This window comes from Setaria italica, unplaced genomic scaffold (genome assembly GCF_000263155.2).
Source record: "Setaria italica strain Yugu1 unplaced genomic scaffold, Setaria_italica_v2.0 scaffold_11, whole genome shotgun sequence".
NCBI lineage: Eukaryota > Viridiplantae > Streptophyta > Magnoliopsida > Poales > Poaceae > Setaria > Setaria italica.
The window spans coordinates 50,869-71,371 of NW_014576735.1; the positions used below are offsets into that span (position 1 = coordinate 50,869).

Here is a 20,503-nt window from a genome sequence, read left to right on the forward strand (position 1 = left end):
GGGAAGACTTTTCTGGTCGTCGTGATTTATTGTTAAAGTTGGGTCGTACATCGGAACCATGGAAGTCAAGACAAACATAAGAACTAATAGAAAAGATTGGGAAGGAGTATGCCTTTACCTGACAGTGACTTGTTTTGGGAGGAAATATGGTTCGGGAGACTAGAGTAAAGTCTGAAGGACTTTATGTGAAGGAAATTATAATTAAGTATTGGAGATAGAACAGAAATAAGTATCCACGTCCCCTAACTAAAGATGAGGGGAGAGAAAATAGGAGGAAGTTGCAGAAGAAGAGGGAGTTGGAGAAACAAAGTTTGAGGGAGGAGAGAGATCGCATAGGTTTTGTGGTTGATCTGAATGCAAAATACCCTAATGGTTCATGGGAAGAATATTTGTAGCAGGTTAGGGCAAGGAAGAGGAGGATTGAAATGGAAGAGTTACAAGAAAGGGTGGAAGAGGCGTAGATGGAGGCGATGAAGGCACTTGTTGCTGATTTACCTGTTGGTAAGGTTAATGTGGATAAGAAAGGGAAGGGAGTTGTTATTGCGGGGGATGATGCTGATGATGATGAGTTACTATGTGAAAATGACTCCGACTAGATGAACATGTTCATTGAGCTGGTTTATGTTTCTCTTTAGTTGTGAAAACTATGTTCATTTGTAGGAGAACTATGTTTATTCTGGAGAACTATGTTTATTGTGAGAACTATGTTTACTAGTCGTGGTAGAGATGAGCTCTTTTCAAGCAATCATTTTGCCGGCTGCCAGACGCCTGGCCATGGCAGAGCTAGTACAAATCCAGCACACTTGATTCCAAATTGTAGCAGGGGACGGCAACATACCCGACATCCCCACATAGGGGCTCTGCGGGAAACCCCAGCAAGCCAGGGATGCAGCTGGTGCGAACCAAGACGGGCGCTGGGTAGTAGAAGCCAACTGGCGACGTCAGGGGCAGAAGGTTTTTCCAAAAACAATTCTCATGTCTTGTTTAACTTTCTTGTTTGGCTAAAATATTGTTTAACTGATTTTTTGCATGGTTAAAATATTAAATATTTCTAATTTTTTTAAGCAACACAAAATATTAAACAATAAATTTACGTGCAATTAAACAAGAACATGATTAAGTCATGGTAAACATGTTAAGAATACTAGAGGCACTATTCTTCTAATTGTTTGCATGGTTAAAAAATCTATATTTTCAAATTTTAAAGTTAACATAAGTATTATGACCGTTATAATCTATTACTAATTTAATTAATAACTTTACCATGGTTGGTATTTGACCGCATCTGATATTTTTATATTGTATATCTAATAAACATGAAGCTACCAAATTGTTGTTACAATTTTTTTGAATGTCATTTAATTACTATGCTAAATTAATATAATAGCAATTGTAGAAGAAAGGGAAAATCAAAACAGGGTTGTGCACCGGTGCTTAACAACAACCGATATTAGAGGAGCATTTTCATTTCCTGCCCGAGGAGACCCTCAAGTACCGGTTGTAAACAACAACCGGTACTAGAGGGTCTAGTACCAGTTGTAATTTGCCCCCGGTACTAAAGGGGTTGTAAACTACAACCGGTACTAGAGAGGCGGGTTAAGGAGCGCTGCAGGATACTTCCTTCCCAACACTTAGCCATTTCACCCTCGCACGTTGATCCGCCGCCCCAGCCCCCGTCGCGATTCTCGCCGCCACCGGCGTCGCCGCCATTCACCCCCGACCCCATCATCGCCTTCTCGCGTCGCCGCTGCCCCCCGACCTCCGTCGCGGCGCACGCCCCCCCTTGCTGCCGCCCCCAGCCAACTCCGTCGCGGTGCCCGGCCCCTTCGCCAGCCCCTAGCCTCCATCACCCCTGGCCCCGTCATCGCCTTCCAGCCCGTCGCCACCGCCCCCAACCTCCATCGAGATCGGCCCCTTTGCCCCCCGGCCTCCATCACCCCAGACCACCGTCGCGCCCGGCTCCTTCGCATAAGCTTCAGTCTTTCATCAAAAGAATGGAGGAGGAACAAAGGAAAAAGCCAGAGAAACCTCCACTATCTAATTATGATAGGGAGATCACAAAGCAGGTAGCTCATAAGAGGAAGAAATGTGGGAAATCTATTTCTGAACTCGGAGAGCAATCCAACCAATCGGTTGCCCCACTTGTGGTACTTTCTGACTAGGAGAGGAACATGATGGAATTCAGTAAAGATACTAATTTGACAGTAGCACAACTTCGAGGGGAGGATCAGATCCCAACACTCCCTGTGCCTGATAAATGGAAATATGAGTATGGTAAAGAGCTTGTGCATCCAAAGTTGGTGAAATATCTCCCAACGAAGATGTACAACCAGTGGTACATGCAGGCTGCATGAGATGGTTATGACATGATAGAAGTTCGGATTAGTGGTCAACATTACTTCCGTGGTGATGACATCATACTGGTGCCCTTGGAGGAATTGTTCCAGCTATATAATCAAGAAGCACTAGACAAGTCATTGATCAGTTGCTGGATCCTGTAAGTGTTTAGTATATTCCTCTAACTTCAAAATCCTTGCTCTAGTCAATTTGTGATATCTTAACCCCTATTCGATTTTGTATCGTGCAGGATGGAGATGCAATATTGTTGTAGGATGGGATACCATGACATAGGCTTCATGGACCCCTCCATTATTTGTTGTAGGATGGGATACCATGACATAGGCTTCATGGACCCCTCCATTATTTTCCAGGATATTCTAAGGGATAAACGAGATGAGACTACGAAGGATATATATAAGTTCCTCAACAAGCACCAGGAGAAGAGCCGCATATTACTACCTTGGTACTTTGAGTGAGTGTTTTTCCCATCTCTTTCTTTTCCGAACTAGCACTTACACATAATACTAACTACCTTCAATTTGGATGTACAACTACCATTGGGTACTCGTTATTATTATCCCCGATCAGAGCTTAGTAACTGTCTGGGACTCCTTGAGGAAACCCAAAGAAAATTTTGATGACCTCATGAACACTCTGAACAAATGCTGGACTCGATTGAGTAAAACTCACAAGGGTGATTTCAACGAGAAACTTGTTTTGCATACAGATTTTCCGGTATGTATTGAAATTTCACACCTCGTGACACTTCCTTTAACACAACAAATATTTCATAACTTTTTTCCATATATATAGTGATTGAGACAGCAGGAGGGTACTCATTATTACGGATACTACATTTACGAGTTCATCCATGAATTTGATGGTCCGAAACATACCACCGAACACCAAATAACTGTAGGTATACAAAATTAATTTGCTTGTACTTCAAAAATTAATTATGAACTTATACAAAAATTCATGTGTATATACTTAGAAAAATTAGATTAAGTATTTCAATACATATGCTTATGCTTCAAAAAAGTTTCAATTGTTCAACAAATTTAGATTAAGTATTTCTAATTTATTTGCTAATGACACAGATGATGAATAGGAAGGAAAAACTCCTCCACACCGAAATTTTCAGGGGAATACAAGATCAACTATGTGGATTTCTTCTAGATGAGGTCACAAATCCTGCGGGGGAGTTCCATAATTCAAGATCTAGTCTAGTGCCAAATTTTGATTAAGTTTAATTGTAATATTATTCATATATGTGTATGCACAATATGTATATATATAATATTATCTTAAATGTTGTATTAAATCTAAATAGAACTTTCCATAAATTAGCATATTAGAACTAGTATATGTAAAGGAAACAAATACGAAATACGAATATAGATTAAAGGAACAAAAATAAGAAAAGAAAGGGAGAAAAAAATTAGTACCAGTTGGGGATATAAACCGGTACTAACGAGGGCACCTCCCCGCACGGCGTGGGAACCGGTTGGTATCCCCAACCGGTACTAAAGGCCCCCTCTAGTACCGATTTGCTAATATCAGTTGCGCATCTAGTACTAGAGGGGGGTTACTGACCGGTACTAGACGTTATTTTTTCCAATAGTGTCTCTAGCATTGCAGATTGCAAGTGCCACTGTTGCCAGCAAGTCAGGCCTGATTTGTTTGAACTTCCTAACAGCTTTCAGCGTGAAAAGTCAAAAACTTAAATAAACAGCAAACTTCTCATGTAGCTTCCGGAAAGCTGGAAGTTCAAAAAAGCTGAGAACAAGCTCAGTTTTTCAAGCTTTTCATAGTTTTTTGAGCCTAGAAAGCTAAATACATGTTCTAAAAGTTAGTGTTGACTTTTCAGAACCAAAAAGCCCAGCAACATTTTTTTAAGAAAAACTCAAAAACTGCAGCTCAAACAAGCATGTCCTTAGTCCAGTCAGCTTACCAGCGGCAATACCATTAGCCCATTAATAAACCGGGAAACATATACTTGCCCTGTTCCAATTGCGATGCACTCATGTTGTTTTAGCTTTTTTAGATGCATAGATTTTTGCTATGCACCTAAATATAGCGTTATACCTAGATACGTAGCAAAATCTATGTACCTAGAAAAACCAAAACGCCCTACATTGAGATGGAGGGAGTAGTATTTTAGTTTTGTCCCATGTCAACACTATCTAGATTTAGCTAAGTTTGTAGAAAAACACACCACCATATACAGTGTCATATTATTTTTATAGAATTTACCATGAAATATGTTTGATAGTACATTGATCCGGTGTCTATGTCAATATATTTTTCTACAAACCTAATCACAGTTAAGAAAAAATAAACTTGAACTTAGGATGAAATCAAAACATCCTACGTTTAATTTTTTAATGGATGGAGTAGATAACAACATAATAGGTGAAAAAATCAAAAAAGAAGACATACCTCGCCAAGAAAAATTACAAAGCAAAAGGGGAGAAAGGACTATAAAAATGGAAGGAAAGAAAAAGAACATAAGAATCCGGCCCAGCCAAATGGTTTAGTCAGTCAGTGGTGTCAACAATGGAAATCCTATTCATCTTCCGGAAGATAGGAAGACATTGAACCTTCCAGTGTTTGGGATTCATGCAAACAACGAGGTTCGTTGGATCGCTACCACTCAAACCCTAGCCTCACCCCTCCCTCACCTGCTCCCTCCCTCCCCGGCCTGCACCGCCACAGCCACCGCTGCCCCGCCCCAACCCGTGTGCCGCCACTGCCCCTACCCGCACGTCGCCGCCCAACGCCGGCCCCCGTCGCCGGCCTCCCCGCCACAGGCCGCCGCCGGAGCCGGAGAAGAAGCTGAAAAATGTTGATCAATATTTCCTTGAAAATGTTTGTGCAACTTTTTTTTTCCAAAAATGTTGGATTCAACTTTTTCTAAAGAAATGTTTGGCTTAATTTTTTTCAAAGAAATGTTGGTTCAACTTTTTTCCAAAAATATTGGTCCAACCTTTTTGAAAAATGTTGGTCCAACTTTTTTAAAAAATGTTGACAACAAAATACAATCAAGAAGTAATCTATATCTCTAATCCTATCTATCAACCAGAACCGGACACAACAACCAAAGGAACACAACCCAATCCAAGGTCAACAAGTCTGAACTTCAGTTACATGTGATAACACCATATCTCTAACAGCCCCTCTCAATCTAAACTTCTCTTCTTCTTGAGATTTAGATTGCTCTTGAAGACTTCAAGCATTCCACTCGACAATGCCTTAGTAAAGCCATCTGGTAGCTGTTCCTTAGAAGGAACCAATCGCACATGTAATTGCTTGTTGACAACACGCTCTTGAACAAAAGGAAAACCAATCTCTATATGCTTAGCTCTTGCATGAAAGACTGGATTTGCTGATAAATAAGTAGCACCCAAATTATCACACCACAACACCGGCGTCTGATCTGAAACTATACCAAGTTCTTTCAGCAAAGATTCTAACCATATTATCTCAGCAGTAGCATTTGCCATAGATTTATATTCTGCTTCTGTGCTTGACCTAGAAACAATCGCTTGCTTTCTAGCACTCCAAGAAATCATATTAGGCCCGAAATAAATAGCAAATCCACCAGTGAACCTTCTATCATCAACACTTCCTACCCGATCAGCATCAGAGAATGCACTTTGCACTAATCAAAGTGGAGCATCAGAGAATGTACTAATCAAAGTGGAGCTAGACGCTTGAAAACTTAGACCAATATCCAAAATATACTTAATATACCGAAGTATTCTTTTCATAGTTGTCCTATGAGTAGTAGGAGCATGCAAAAACTGACATACTTTGTTGACTGAAAAAGCTAGATCAGGTCTGGTGAGTGTAAGATATTGCAATGCCCCTACAATATCCTATACCATGTGCTATCATCTGAACTCAACAATTCTCCTGCATGCTTCGAGAGCTTCTCACTAGTAGACAATAGAGTAGAGGATGGTTTGCAATTCATCATACCAACTCGAGTCAAAATTTTCTTTGCATACTTTTCCTGCGACAGTAGCAAATTCCCTTTTTCTCTTTGTACTTCTATTCCCAGGAAATAACTGAGGTCCCCAAATCTTTCAAAGTAAAGTCCTTTTTAAGATCAACAAGCAATGCCGAAATCGCCTCACTGGATGAGCTTGTGACAATAATATCATCAACATAGATTAACATATAAATCATGATACCTGAGTTTTGATAGATAAATAATGAAGTATCTGACTTAGAAGACACGTTCAGTATACCCAACAAATCATTCAGATGCAAATCAATATCCAACAAACTTATCACATATCAACTCAAAAACGAGAAGGAAGAATTGGAACAGATCACAGAATCACCCCACAAGCTCGGGGAAGACTGTGCCAAAATGGTGGATTGATGGGCGGAGATGATGAGCTTGGGAGGAGGAGAATGGCGAGCGGAGACGATGATCTCGATCCAGAAAATCCAGGTGCTGACAAGCGGGACCCACATGCTAACAGAAAAAAGAAAAACGACTCAAACCATCGGACGGCGCACAAGCTATTAGGAGAACACATTGGACGGACACCAAATCAAGTGACAGGTAGGTCCAAATCACTTAGGTGAGCTTTAGCTTTTCCCTAACAGAGGGGGTGTTTGGATCCTCGGGCTAAACTTCAGTCCTGTCACATCGAATGTTTAGATACTAATTAGGAGTATTAAACATAGAATATTTACAAAACTCATTGTACACATGGAGGCTAAACGGTGAGACGAATCTATTAAGCCTAATTAGTCCATGATTTGACAATGTGCTGCTACAGTAACTATTTGCTAATGATAGATTAATTAGGCTTAATAGATTCGTCTTACTGTTTAGCCTCCATCTGTGTAATTAGTTTTATAATTAACTTATATTTAATCCTTCTAAGTAGCCTCCAAATATTCGATGACACGGAACTATATTTTAGTTCGCCTTGCAAGTTGTTAGCCTGGTAGTTGTTAGCCTGATAGATGCTGCGTGCGTACCGGTGCTCTGCATCATCCAAAAAGGTTGCAACACAACAGAGAACTACTCACACTATTATATTGGTGAGGGATTTTTTTTGCCAAATAAAGATTTCTTAATTATATTAATACTCAGTCAAACTATGTATAAATTATTGTACAATAAAATTAAGTTGTCTGCTGCTCCGAGTTGGATGCATGCCCAGGTAATCGGTAAGCTGCTAGCCGCAGCACGGTCGTCATCCGTCGCCGGCGGCGAAGATGGGGTTCAACCCTCCGGTGCCGCAGCAGGACAGCAACCGGGAGATCCGGGAAGCGGTGCAGGTGAGCCTCCTCCTCCAGATCCTCCTCATCTTCGTCGGCCGCGTCCGCAAGCGCTCCTCCCACCCCTTCCCGCGCTTCACCGTCTGGTCCTGCTACCTCCTCGCCGACTGGGTCGCCGACCTCGCCCTCGGCCTCCTCCTCAACAACATGGGCAACATCGGCGGCGGCGGCGGCAGAGGCAGCTCGTCGTCCAGCTTCGGCCTCAAGCGCGGCGGCGGCGCGAACGCCGGCGCCGACAGCGACAGCAGCAGCCCCATCATCTTCGCCTTCTGGACGCCGTTCCTGCTGCTCCACCTGGGCGGGCCCGACACCATCACCGCCTACTCCCTCGAGGACAACGAGCTGTGGCTCCGCCACCTCATCGGCCTCCTCTTCGAGCTCTTCTCCGCCTTCGTCATCTTCTTCTGCTCCCTGCGCGGCAACCCCATGATCCACGCCACCGTCCTCATGTTCGTCGCCGGCATCATCAAGTACGCCGAGCGAACCTACTCGCTCTACTCCGTCAGCGTCGACGGCTTCCGCACCAAGATCCTCGACCCGCCGGAGCCCGGCCCCAACTACGCCAAGCTCATGACCGAGTTCGACTCCAAGTACAAGGCTGGCCTGGCCGTCGAGATCACCATCGCCGACGGCGAGGCCAGCAAGGCGCAGAAGGAGATGGAAGAGAAAGAAGCCACGCGCTTGGTGCTGCACGCCAACAAGAGCGTGGAGGCGCGCGCGTACGAGTTGTTCGTCATCTTCCGCCGCTCGGTGAATGGCATGCTAAGCTTCAATGATCGCCGCAACAACCAGGCGTTCTTACTGCAGCGCCCGGCCCTCACGCCCGGCGAGGCGTTCGAGGTCATCGAGGTGGAGCTCAACTTCATCTACGACATGGTCTACACCAAGGCGCCGGTCACCCACACCGGCCACGGATTGGTCCTCCGCTGCGTCTGCTCCGGCTGCCTTGCCGCCGCGCTCGCCATCTTCCTCCTCCTCGACAAGCGCCGCCACAACATCAGCCGCGTCGACACCGGCATCACCTACGCGCTGCTGCTCGGCGGGCTGGCGCTCGACGCGGTGGCGCTGCTCATGCTTTTGTTCTCCAACCGCGTCACCGTCTTCCTCGAGCAGTCGCAGCGGCTGAGGTGGCTGGTGCGGCTGACCCGGGCGGCCAAGCGGTCACGGCGGACGCGGCGCTGGTCGGGGAAGACCTCGCAGCTCAACCTCATCGGCTACTGCCTGGGCAAGCCGGAGCATAACAGCAGGAGAGGGCGTTCCCGCTGGTGGCTCAAGGTCGCCTACAAGGTCGGCCTCGAGGACATCGTCGACGACCTCATCTTCATCCGGCGCGAGCCGCTTATGAAGGAGGGATCCAGCAGCAGCAGCAGCAGCCTCCTCGAGTTCATCTTCAATGGCCTCAAGGGCGCGGCCATTAATACTAAGCTGGAAAAGAAGGAGGACATTATGGAGGTGTGCGGCCGCCGAGGCAAGGGTGTCGTCGAGGACCACGAGAAGCAGATCATGAAGGCGCTCAAGATCGATAACAAGGACGAACACCTCGAGGAGCAGATCATGGAGGCGCTCAAGAACAAGGACGAGCGCCTCGAGGAGTGCGTCAAGAACGCACTCAAGATCAAGGACATGCGGCTCGAGGAGTACATCAAGAAGGCGCTCAACATCAATGACGACGGACGCCTCAAGGAGCAGGTCGAGGAGGCGCTCAAGAACAAGGACGGACGCCTCGACGAGCAGACCATCAAGGAGGTGCTCAAGAACTATAACAAGGCCAAAAAGTTCAAACTCATCCTGGACAGCGTGACCGAGAGTGACTTCGACGAGTCCCTGCTGCTGTGGCACGTCGCCACCGACCTGTGCCGCCTCAAGGACAACCAAGGGCCGGCGGTGGAGCGCACCGCACGGATGCAGGCCATCGGCGAGATCCTGTCGGAGTACATGCTGTACCTGCTCATCAAGCAGCCGGAGATGCTGTCGGCCACGGCGGGCATCGGGCGGTTCCGCTACCGGGACACCTGCGCCGAGGCGCAGCGCTTCTTTGCCTCCATGGACGCGTGGGTCGGCGACCACGAGGATGCCCGGGTAATGCTGCTGGGGGTCAACACGTCACAGAAGCCGTCGACGGTGAAGGGCGACCGGAGCAAGTCGGTGCTGTTCGACGCCGTCATCCTGGCTAAGGTGCTCAGGGAGCTCGACGACGGGCTCATGTGGGAGGTGCTGACGGGGGTGTGGGGGGAGATGCTGACGTACGCGGCGGGCAAGTGCCGCGGGAGCACGCACGTGCGGCAGCTCAGCCGTGGCGGCGAGCTCATTACCCACGTCTGGTTCCTCATGGCGAACCTGGGCCTCAGCGACATGTACCATATCCAGGAGGGGGACACGCCAAGGCCAAGCTCATCGTAAACGACCAGTAGAGTAGCTATACTGAAGTTAGGACAAAAAGGACAAAGATGTAGTCTGATAAGAGTTACTATCATCGTCTCTGAATATGTTATCTCTGCATCTTATGATGTCTGTATATGTGAAATATGATTAGGTTCTGAGTATGTAGTCCAGTCATGCCTGTATCTGAAGATGGTCGAGTTTATGGGTATTTGTATATGAATAATTGAATCAGTGTCTCTGAATCTGCAGCTCTAAATGTATCTCTGTATCTGAACCTGTATCTCTGCATGTGTTATTTGTATATTTTGTTTTCTTTGCACCTGTATATTTGAACCTATCCATCTGTGATATTGTACCTGAATTATTGATGTCACAATCTACTCCTTTTTCTGCTCTGGAGCTTTGATGTGGCTATTAGTTACTTTATGTACTGTCAGATGATGGATTGATGGTTCAGAAATTCGTGTGCCAGGCAACGTCAAAACACACCATTTTGACCTACTAACATTTCCGTGTGTTTTACGTGCCTCAAACACCCGGGGGTTAGATGCCTCTAAAACACCCGGGTGAGGAGTAGACAGTCCCTGTTGTTCCTCCCTTTGCTCTTTTCCTTTTAGCTAGGTTCGCTTTGCATTGCATTGTGTGTTTTTCTGGGCGTGTTGAGCCTCTCTTCTTTACGATAGCTTTTGCATTATTGCCTGCATTACAAACGTAACGTGTGCACGCATGGACCGGACCAAGCTCTTCTCGTATATAAAGATTTTACTTTATTTTTTTACCAAAATTCACTATATATATATATATATATATATATATATATATTTTGTTTCTTATTATGGCAGAGTTTCAGTACATATGCCATTCCTCTCTAGCATTGCAACCGGAACTGCCACAGTTGCCCGGCGAGTTAGATCCTGTTTGGTTACTTTAATCCATAGACTAAACTTTAGTCTCACTCCTGTTTGGTTTCTTGGACTAAAGTCCATAAATATTGTTGAACAAAGACCATTTTACCCTTCTTTCCTACCCCTGGTACCCCTGCGTTCCTTCCCTCCCCTCCACCCATCGTCTTCCTCCTTCCTGGGCGCAGCTCTGCACAGCTCCGTCGCGTCGTGCCTTCCTGCCACCGGGGACGCCTTCCTTCGCGGCGCTAACCCAGCGCACGCACACCACGGCACACGAACACAAAATGCAGCGGTAGCAGCAGAATCCCCCATCGCCGCCGCACCGGCACGCGAAGACGGAATCGGAGGTGACATCGAGCATGGCGCCGTCGTCGCCCCCGCAGGCGGCCTAATACGTGCAGTCTCCGAGCCACGACGACGGGGAGAACAAGACGGCCACCTCCTCCTTCCACTCCTCGCCCGCGGCATCCCCGCCGCGTTCCCTGGGGCAGGCGTCTAGGGATTCCTCCTCCTACCGCTTCTCCGCTAGCGCCAAGGGCCCCTCCTCCCGCGCCCAACCCCCGCGCCGCCAGTGGGGAACGCAGGCGTCGCGTGGAGGCGGCGCGCTGTGGGTGAAGGAGGCGGCCATCAAGGAGGAGGGGCTGCTAGGGATGGACGATGACGGCAACGACTGGTACGGCAGCGATGGGTGGAGCAGAATCCCCAAGCGGGTCCGCTATGGGATCCCCTTCGTGGGGGCATTCTTTGGCCTCTTCTTCTTCTTCGCGCTCATCCTCTAGGGTGGCAGTGAGAGGGAGGGCGGCGGGTGGCGACGGTTGGGAGGGAGGCGGTGGGCGAGCGGAAGGGCGACGGTCAGGCGGCGGCGGCGGCGGGGGCCGGGAGGGAGGTGGCGGGAAGGAGCCAGGTGGGAGGGAGGGTAATAAATGAGGGGCAGGGGTGTCCCCAAGATGTCCACTTTAGTCCAGTTTTGTGGACTAAAGGATTTTAGTCCGCTTTTAGTCCAAATATTTTGGTGTTTAGTCCAACTAAAGTGCAAATTTTAGCGGGTGTTTGGTTCACCCGGACGGGTTTGAGGTGCAGGAGGAGATCCAGCGGGTAGCTTGAGCCCCGAGTGGATCTGGGCGGCCGAAGCTGATCTGGTGCGCGAGGAGGTGGGCGGCGCCAGGCTTAGGGTGGGCGCATGCTCTGGTGCCTCGGGGAGAGAAGAAGGTAGGGAGGATGGAGAGCGCGGGGAGTAGATGTGGCTGTTTGTTCACGCGAGAACAGGGGTACCTCCTCAAGGTAAAAGGGTCTTTTTCAACTGCATTAATGGACTTTGGTCCATGAAACAAACATTGTTTTAGTCATGGATTAAATTTGGACTAAACTTGAGTCCATGGACTAAAAGAACCAAACAGGACCTTAGTCCAAAAGGCTTTAGTTCATGAGAACCAAACACCCACTTAGTCATGTCACCTTAGCAGCAGCAATACCATTAGCCCATTAATAATGAACCGGGAAACATATACTTGCCCTGTTCGGCTGTTCCAATTGCGGCGTAGTATTTTATCTAAATTTAGCTAAGGTTCGGCTGTTCCAATTGCATATTTTATCTAAATTTAGCTAAGGTTGTAGACAAACACACCAACATATACAGTGTCATATTAGTTTTATTGAATTTACCATGAAATAATGAAATATGTTTGATAGTACATTGATCCGGTGCTATAGAAGTTAATATATTTTTCTACAGACCTATAATCAGAGTTAACAAAAGAATATACTTGAACTTAGGATGAAATGAAAACATCCTACATTTTTTGAATGGACGGAGTAGATAACCACATAATAAGTGAAAAAATCAAACAAGAAGATATACCTCGCCAAAAAAAAAGTTACAAAGCAAAAGGGGAGAGATCGAGAAAGGAGTATATAAAAAGGAAGGAAAAAAAGGAACATAAGAATCCGGGCCAGCCAAATGGGTTTAGTCAGTGGTGCCAACGAAGCTAGAGCCCAATATCTCTGTCGTATGAACTGGGCCTGTGGTAGCGCACCACCACTTGCCGGCCCAGCCCAACTTGGAGGAGCGCCCGCCCGCGCCTGCTGGTGGTGGGTCCTACACGGGCGCGTCTGCTGGCCCCACCGAAATTCGAACGATTTCAAATCTCCCTCTCGGTCACAGCCGGCGGTGCGCTGCGCTCCCATTCCGCCGCTTTCCCCTTCCTCCCCATTCCAAATCCAATCCAATCCCCCGCTCCACCACCACCTCCTCCTCAAACCCTAGATCGATCGATCGATCCATTCATCCGTCCATCCGCCCGCCATGTCCGCGCGAGGGGTGCGCCCGGGGATGCTGCGCCACAAGGAGAACAACCCGGCGGACGCGCATGCCGGCAAGCGCCAGCGCACCGCCGCCGGGGCCGGGAGGCAGCCGCTCTCCGCGGCCGCACAGCCGCCGCCGGAGGAGGAGCCCATGGTCTTCGCGGGCAGGGAGGATGTTGAGGCCCTTCTCAACGAGAAGATGAAGGGCAAGAATAAGATGGACTACAAGGTGACCGACACTTCATCCGCTACCTTGTTCTCTGCCTTGCGCTCCCATTCCTTTTTTTAGATAAAATGTTGCGCTCCCATTCCTGGATGTTGTGCCCCGGTTAGTACCAACGCTAGTTCGCCTGGATCTTCGGTTAGCCTTTGAGAGGCTGCCTACATCCTGTCAAAAATTACCTCCTCTGCACGCGCTTAATTTCATGCATGATGTCTCTCTAGTTCACCTGCGAATGGTATGCGCCTACTTGTTCTACATTTGTTTCACCACTCTTGCTTACTTCTCACCTGTTAATGACTTGTGGCCTACCGTCCTTACATGCCCTTGCCTGGCTGTACTGGTAACTTGTCAGCTCTCACCAGGTGTTCTCAACTGTCACCTGCCTAGAGTGTTGCTACCATTTCTGGATTCCTGAAACTACAGACAAAAATTAAACCTGTAACTTACTTTCAAAGCAAACCATTTACTACTTCCTTTCAAGGAGCGACATCAGTAAATTGCAGATGAAACCATGTTTTCAAAGCAAATAAAGGCTCCAACCAGTGAAAAAAAACAGAGATTTTCAAACATCAAAATGAATAGTTACAAATGCGTATCTGTGCTATGGATAAGCGTCTCTCCATGAATCATGATACTGATGATTCTTCCACCTAAAACAGCTGCTACAACCTTTGCAATGCTTGCAGCCTTTGTTTGTTGACTTCTGATTCTACCATTTTATGACAGCCGGTCCTTTAAGGAGTATCTGATTTACATATGCTGATACCCTGTTTCTTCCCCCCTTGCTCCACCAATTGGCTATGCAGGGTAAGAGTGAGCAAATGATGGAATACATCAAGAAGCTGCGGGCCTGTATCAAATGGTTGCTTGAGAGAGAAGATGAACACCTCACTGAGATCAGGAACATCACTGGCCAGCTTGAGGCTCAAGGGAAACAAAACTCCGAGACAGGTACCAGCCCTTTCAATTTAAGGCATCATGGATAGGTCCTTTCCTGTATATAAGTTCTACTGACTGAAATTTTATTGCATCATCTAGTGGCTGAGTTGAAGAATACTCTTAACGAAGCAAGAGCAGTAAATGAGGAGCTTCAGAAACAACATGCATCTCTGCAAGAGATTCTGAAGAAAGTGGAAGCTGAGAAAATTGTGGGTGCCTTGTGCTTGTGCCTTAATGTCATCTTATTACTATTGTGATATTCTGTATTTAGAGTTCTATTAAAATGCAGGATGCTTTACGGGCTCTACAAGATGAAAAGGAGGCAAGGGCATCTGTTGAATCTTCACGGAACCAGCTTTTGGAAGATCTCAAAGGAATCAAGTTGGAGGAAAAACGCCTTAACGATCAGGTATAAGTTAACCCTTTTTGTTAATGCCTTAGCCACCAAAAAGAAACAAAAACGTTTTGTAACATACTAATGCATTTCTCATTTGCTATTGTTTGTGCTTTGGTTGTTTATTGTTTTCTTTAGATTAAGATGCTTCAGGATACAAACAAGAGGCTTCAGGAATATAACACAAGTTTGCAGCAATATAATAGCAATCTCCAAGCAGATGCAACTAAGAATGCTGAAACAATCACAAAGCTGCAAAAAGAGAAGAACACCATGGTGGAGACAATGAACGGTCTGAAGGATCATGCAAACTCAGTAAAAATGCAGCTAGACTTGGCAAAGGTAAAATCTTAGTTACATCATATCAGTACGCCCTTTCCGTCCATTCTTTTCTATTGCATGTATAGATAATTGTTCTGATGTCTTTATAATGTTGTGTCTTTCTAGTCTTTGCAAACTGAAGCTGCAAAACAAAAGAATGATTTATTGAAGGAGGTTGAAGGTCTTAGAATGGAGCTTCAGCATGTACGGGAGGACCGTGATAATAAATCTTCCGAAGTAGATTCTTTGATGGCTGAGATAGGAACATACAAAGAAATGACTGGGAAAACTGCCATGGAGTTAGATGGTGCCATGACAAGAACAACTGCTCTTGAGGTATGATTGTGTCCAGATGCTTTGGTTCCTACCCACATGGGCAAATTTGGCTAACATGTTCTCAACAAAATAGGAAACTTGTTCATCCCAAAGAGAGACAATAAAGACATTGGAAATTAAGCTTGCAGCTGCCAGCGAAAAGCTAAAGGTGTGCAAGGGCATATTTCTTCATTCTATATGTTGTGCTAATGTTGTGTTATATATAAGTAATTCATGATTATCTATATGTTTTTAATGCATCAAGTACTTGCATTGGGTAGGGAAAAAAATGCGTAGATGGCTAATATCTTGAACCTTCTTTTAACTGTATAGAGGTCTGATTTGACGGCATTGGAAACTATGACTGAGTATGAGAATCAAAAGAAAATGTTGGAGAATCTTCAGTCGCGCCTAGAAGAAGCTGAGCAACAGATTCTGGATGGAGAGAAATTACGAAAAAAGTTACATAACACAATCCTTGTGAGGAATTTTCTTGAACTCTCAAAACTCCAGTATATATATGTTATTGCCTATTCTTAGAACTTTTTCTTTGCAGGAGCTGAAGGGAAACATCAGGGTTTTCTGTAGAGTAAGGCCGTTGATGTCAAACGAATCAGGAGCTGTCTCATATCCAAAGAGTGGAGAAAACATAGGCCGGGGTATTGAGTTGATGCATAATGGTAAAGTCAAACCTACAGTCATTTCTATAACTTTGATATATTGTTTTTTTGGGAATATTTATTTTGGTCTGATTGCATTTGACATTGTTTTCAGCTCAAGCATATTCATTTACTTTTGATAAAGTATTTGATCATTCAGCATCACAAGAACACGTGTTCTTCGAAATATCCCAACTAGTCCAAAGCGCCCTAGATGGTTATAAGGTACAATGGATGACTATAAGAGAGATAACTTTTATTGAGTTTTGAAACAGTTTTTCTTTCTTCCCTGAAATAACTTTACCTTTCTTAGAATGGAACTGACCAATGTTACATTCAGGTATGCATATTTGCCTATGGCCAAACTGGTTCTGGTAAAACATACACAATGATGGGTAATCCAGAGTTAGATGAACAGAAAGGAATGATACCAAGATCTCTGGAACAAATTTTCCAAGCTAGCCAGGCTCTCAACTCACAGGGTTGGAAATATAAGATGCAGGTGCGTCCTTGTTAATTTATTTATTTATTGAACTAACCTTTTCGACCAAGTTTTCTGTCACTGTCACAATAATGTTTTTATTTATTTATTTTTTTGAAATTTTAGGCCTCAATGTTGGAGATCTACAATGAGACTATACGTGACTTGCTTGCTGTGAATCGAATGGCTGCTCAAGATGGTGCTTCTTCAAAGTACACTATCAAGCACGATGCCAGTGGTAACACTCATGTGTCGGACCTCACGGTTGTTGACGTAACTAGTATCAGCGAAGTTTCTTCACTCCTTAGACGGGCTGCTCAAAGCAGGTAATACACTTATTTAGTTTCAGATATCCACCATAAATATTTGCTTGTAAGAGTAGAAAACATAAAAGATACTTCTGATTGTGAATGTTTGTTACTTTATTCTTTTTATGATTTTTGGCAACACATGTAATATATAATGCAGCTATGTGAATTAAGAAGCCAGTAAATTATATTCTGTTGGCTGTCATTATGACAAGACTTGGATTGTAATAGGGTAATTTCTTTGTGTTCGGACTACAGGCCTGTCCCACTTGCTTGATATTCATTATATGATTAATATCAACTCTCATATATAAGATTATTATGGTACTGTTTTATATTTTCTAACTCAAAAGAAAAATATAAATCTGGATGATGCACACAATCAGCTCTGGATTAAGCCCTTCACAGGACACTTTACTGTATACTCACTATAATTCTTTCACTAGGGCATTGATGTTAATTTTCTAAAATTTTCTGGTAATATCTGCATCGGTCATATCTCTGTAACTGTATTACCAAACTTCTTCTCTTTGAATTTTGTGAGTTGGTTTTGTACATTGTAACTACATCATTTGTGCATTCCTTTTGTTTTCAGATCAGTTGGGAGAACACACATGAATGAGGAATCTTCCAGAAGTCATTGTGTTTTCACTCTTCGGATTTTTGGTGTAAACGAGGTATCAACTATTTTTCTTCTAACAATGATTGGTGCACAATCTTTTCCACCATGACTGATCTTTTTTTTTTGTTCAGGGTACGGATCAGCAAGTTCAAGGAGTGCTGAATCTAATAGATCTAGCAGGCAGTGAGCGCCTCAACAAGAGTGGTGCCACTGGTGATCGGCTAAAAGAGACTCAGGTCATTTGCTACCCAGTCCGTAGCATTCTTTGCGTTTTTTGTTATATATTCTGTAACAATGCATAATCATTTCTTTGCTTGCACTTAGGCTATCAATAAAAGCTTGTCATGCTTAAGCGATGTGATCTTTTCGATTGCGAAAAAAGAGGAACATGTTCCATTTAGGAACTCAAAGTTAACTTATCTGCTCCAGGTAATGTCCCAGCTCTCATAAACTTGCACCCTTGTTCTGATGCATAGGTATAGTTCCTGTTCCGGTGCATAGGTATAGCTACAGTATCAACTGATGTTTTCTTTTCCTCCAACACAGCCATGCCTTGGAGGGGATTCGAAGACATTGATGTTTGTGAATCTGTCTCCTGAAGTGTCTTCCACGGGAGAGTCAATTTGCTCGTTGCGGTTTGCTGCAAGGGTGAACTCTTGCGAGATTGGGATCCCTCGGCGGCAAACCCAGCTGCGGAGCTCACAATGATGAAATAGGGGCGAAGTGGTGCCTGTGAATCGCCAAGATCCATCTGGCGATGGACCATGGGCAGTGTACGTTAGTATTGTTTGTGTTGATTCGGCGATGCAATTGATCAGTTGCATCCCCTGTGATTGGAGTTGGTGTGTATTGTCGGGTCCGTTTGAGTTGTTGTTTGTCGATTGTGCTGACGGCTGGGCCTCTTTAATCTTAGGATCTCATTTGTACAAACTTTTTCATTATTAGTCTTGATTCATTTGGCGTTGACAGTGCCTCTGATGAGCCTGGTGTGTAAACCACTGACTGCTAGCATGACATGATGATTATATTTCCTTATTTGCGAATTCTGACCATACATTATGAATTGAATTTTTTGGAGAGCTGCTGCTGCTGACTGCTGCTAGGCCATTTTGGCCATGAGCTCCTGGAGGATGACTTTTGTCTCCGCGTAGCGGTCGCTTATCTTGGGGTCATCCTTGGCGGTGACAGCCTGCTGCAGCGCCTCGAAGCTGTCGAAGAGGCGGTTGGCGAGGTCGACGTAGGGCCCCTTGTCGTCGGCGGCGGTGATGAGCTTGTCGAAGTCGTAGTACATGAAGGTGGACTTGAGGCGGAGGTACTTGTTGACGTAGTTGGAGGCGTCCTTGCCGAGCAGGTCCTCCAGCGCCAGCAGGTCGAAGGCGTTGCTGCGCAGGCGGTAGGCGTGCGCCGCGAAGCTGGGGCCGATGTCCGCCATGAAGATGCCGTTCTTGAGGAAGGAGCGCGTCCCCGTCTCCGGGTTGTTGATCTCCTCTGCAACAAGGGATTTTGTTGGTCAGTATTTGTTTGTAATCAACAGTAGCTGAAATAAACTGGCTTACTGTTGAGGATCTTGGGCACGGGCAAGGGGAACTCTGTGAGCCACCAGCCGTTGTTGGCCGGCTCGCCGTCGTCGGCGGCGCGGGCGGCGTCAGGCTGGCGGAGCAGGACGGCGGTTGCAGCAGCGAGGCCGAGGTGGAGGGAGGCTGATCTCCTGGACGCCTGGCACGTCACCGCGTGCTGCGTTGGCCGGCTGCTTCTCCCGGAGCCGGAGAAGGCATGGCAGCTTGCCGCCGTAGCAGCAGCAGCTGCTGGTGGCGCTGTGAGATAAGTGGCCATGGGGACTGGTGGGAGTGGATACTGGATAGCAGCGCGGGGAAGGAGGCAGCTTTGTCGTTTGGTTTGGATGAGGTAGGTCCTCAGTTCGGTCTGTGGTGGATGGGTGATGAGGCGGGGGTTTGCAGTTGCATCAGGTAAAGTTGTCTCGGGCTGGGCTGCGGTACTTGTTCTATTTAGAGGAAACTATTGGGCTCACACTAGACCGTGCTTCTGCTCAACGGGCCTTACACTCTACGAACTGGATTTGGTCCACACTAGTGACTGACGTTGGGCACATTCAATTTCTAAAATTTGTTATATTCAAGGAAAAATATTGATCGCTTTTAATGATTGTGTTTTTGACGGAGCGTATAGAATATGGTTATATCGTAAATCTGAGGCTATCAACTCAGGCGAAATGGGTATTACGAATGAATGAATTTGCGCAACCGTTAAGCCGTCTCCAACTCCAACGAGAAGGTGTTAAGCTAGTGAAATCAATATTTTAAGCAATGCGCAGTATAAAAACATCCCAGATAACTCTTGGTGAAGAGCTGCACGAGTCTCGACGTGTCTCGACGTGTTTTCTTGGACTACCTTTACTTTTTTTTTTCATTTTCCCATAAGATCCGAGTAGACGCCCTAGTAGCGGCACAGTTGTTAGGAAGGAAGTGAATGCAGTTTGCCGTTTTCCTTTCGCTCATTTACTGCGGTGCTTCTCCCAAAGGGGATAGCAGTGGAGGTGTGGCACTACTAGGCCCTTGTTCTCTTACCTCCAAACTCCCAACTTTGACACTATGCAAAAAGAAGATTCCCTATCACATCAAACTTGCGGTACATGCATGGAGTACTAAATGTAGACGAAATCAAAAACTATTTGCACAGTTTTGTTGTACATTGCGAGACGAATCTTTTGAGCCTAATTAGTCAATATTTGGACAATAATTCACAAATACAAACGAAACGCTACAGTGTTGCTACAGTAATTTGGCACCTCCTAAATTCGCGAAGTAAACAAGGGCTAGATTCCTTGAGAAGCGGCCTCCATGGCAGTCAGGATCAGGCAGTCTCCAGCGTTAATGGCGGCTGCTGCCGACCACCTTTCACAAGCGATGGTGGAGGCAACCGTGTGTCATCTCGCTCGATCTGGAGCGTCCAGTTGCAGCACCGGACGGCCACCCCGGCCTACAGTAC

The 20,503-nt window shown here is 45.8% G+C and overlaps 3 protein-coding genes across 3 annotated transcripts; 2 read left to right on the top strand and 1 right to left on the bottom strand.

The window, feature by feature from the left end:
- Positions 1-7,584: 7,584 nt before the first annotated feature.
- Positions 7,585-11,713, top strand: LOC101766386. The gene is made up of 3 exons (XM_022823628.1): positions 7,585-7,872; positions 7,981-10,043; positions 11,464-11,713. Exons 1-3 carry the CDS (start codon positions 7,585-7,587, stop codon positions 11,711-11,713), a joined length of 2,601 nt encoding a protein of 866 aa, XP_022679363.1.
- A 1,403-nt stretch (positions 11,714-13,116) lies between these two features.
- LOC101753274 (kinesin-like protein KIN-14N) lies at positions 13,117-18,532 on the top strand. Its single transcript, XM_004987203.3, is given in 17 exon segments — positions 13,117-13,464; positions 14,265-14,409; positions 14,497-14,606; positions 14,687-14,806; positions 14,930-15,133; positions 15,239-15,448; positions 15,522-15,596; positions 15,761-15,907; positions 15,984-16,107; positions 16,202-16,311; positions 16,427-16,588; positions 16,694-16,893; positions 17,471-17,552; positions 17,629-17,733; positions 17,822-17,926; positions 18,044-18,172; positions 18,174-18,532. Coding segments are annotated over 17 exon segments (2,316 nt in total). The 5' UTR covers positions 13,117-13,236; the 3' UTR covers positions 18,234-18,532.
- Positions 18,501-19,419, bottom strand: LOC101753687 (photosynthetic NDH subunit of lumenal location 3, chloroplastic). Its single transcript, XM_004987204.4, has 2 exons — positions 19,054-19,419; positions 18,501-18,985 (listed from the first exon to the last, which is right to left on the bottom strand). Exons 1-2 carry the CDS (start codon positions 19,328-19,330, stop codon positions 18,597-18,599), a joined length of 666 nt encoding a protein of 221 aa, XP_004987261.1. The 5' UTR covers positions 19,331-19,419; the 3' UTR covers positions 18,501-18,596.
- Between the last annotated feature and the right edge of the window lie 1,084 nt (positions 19,420-20,503).

Excerpts from the sequence above, each read along its gene's own strand:
- LOC101766386 (XM_022823628.1), top strand. The coding sequence starts at position 7,585 with ATGGGGTTCAACCCTCCGGTGCCGCAGCAGGACAGCAACCGGGAGATC. Across the intron at positions 7,873-7,980 it reads AGCGCGGCGGCGGCGCGAAC|GACAACGAGCTGTGGCTCCG; the intron begins GCCGGCGCCGAC and ends TACTCCCTCGAG. Across the intron at positions 10,044-11,463 it reads ACGCCAAGGCCAAGCTCATC|CGCCAAGGGCCCCTCCTCCC; the intron begins GTAAACGACCAG and ends CTTCTCCGCTAG.
- LOC101753687 (XM_004987204.4), bottom strand. The coding sequence starts at position 19,330 with ATGGCCACTTATCTCACAGCGCCACCAGCAGCTGCTGCTGCTACGGCG. Across the intron at positions 18,986-19,053 it reads CGTGCCCAAGATCCTCAACA|AGGAGATCAACAACCCGGAG; the intron begins GTAAGCCAGTTT and ends CCCTTGTTGCAG.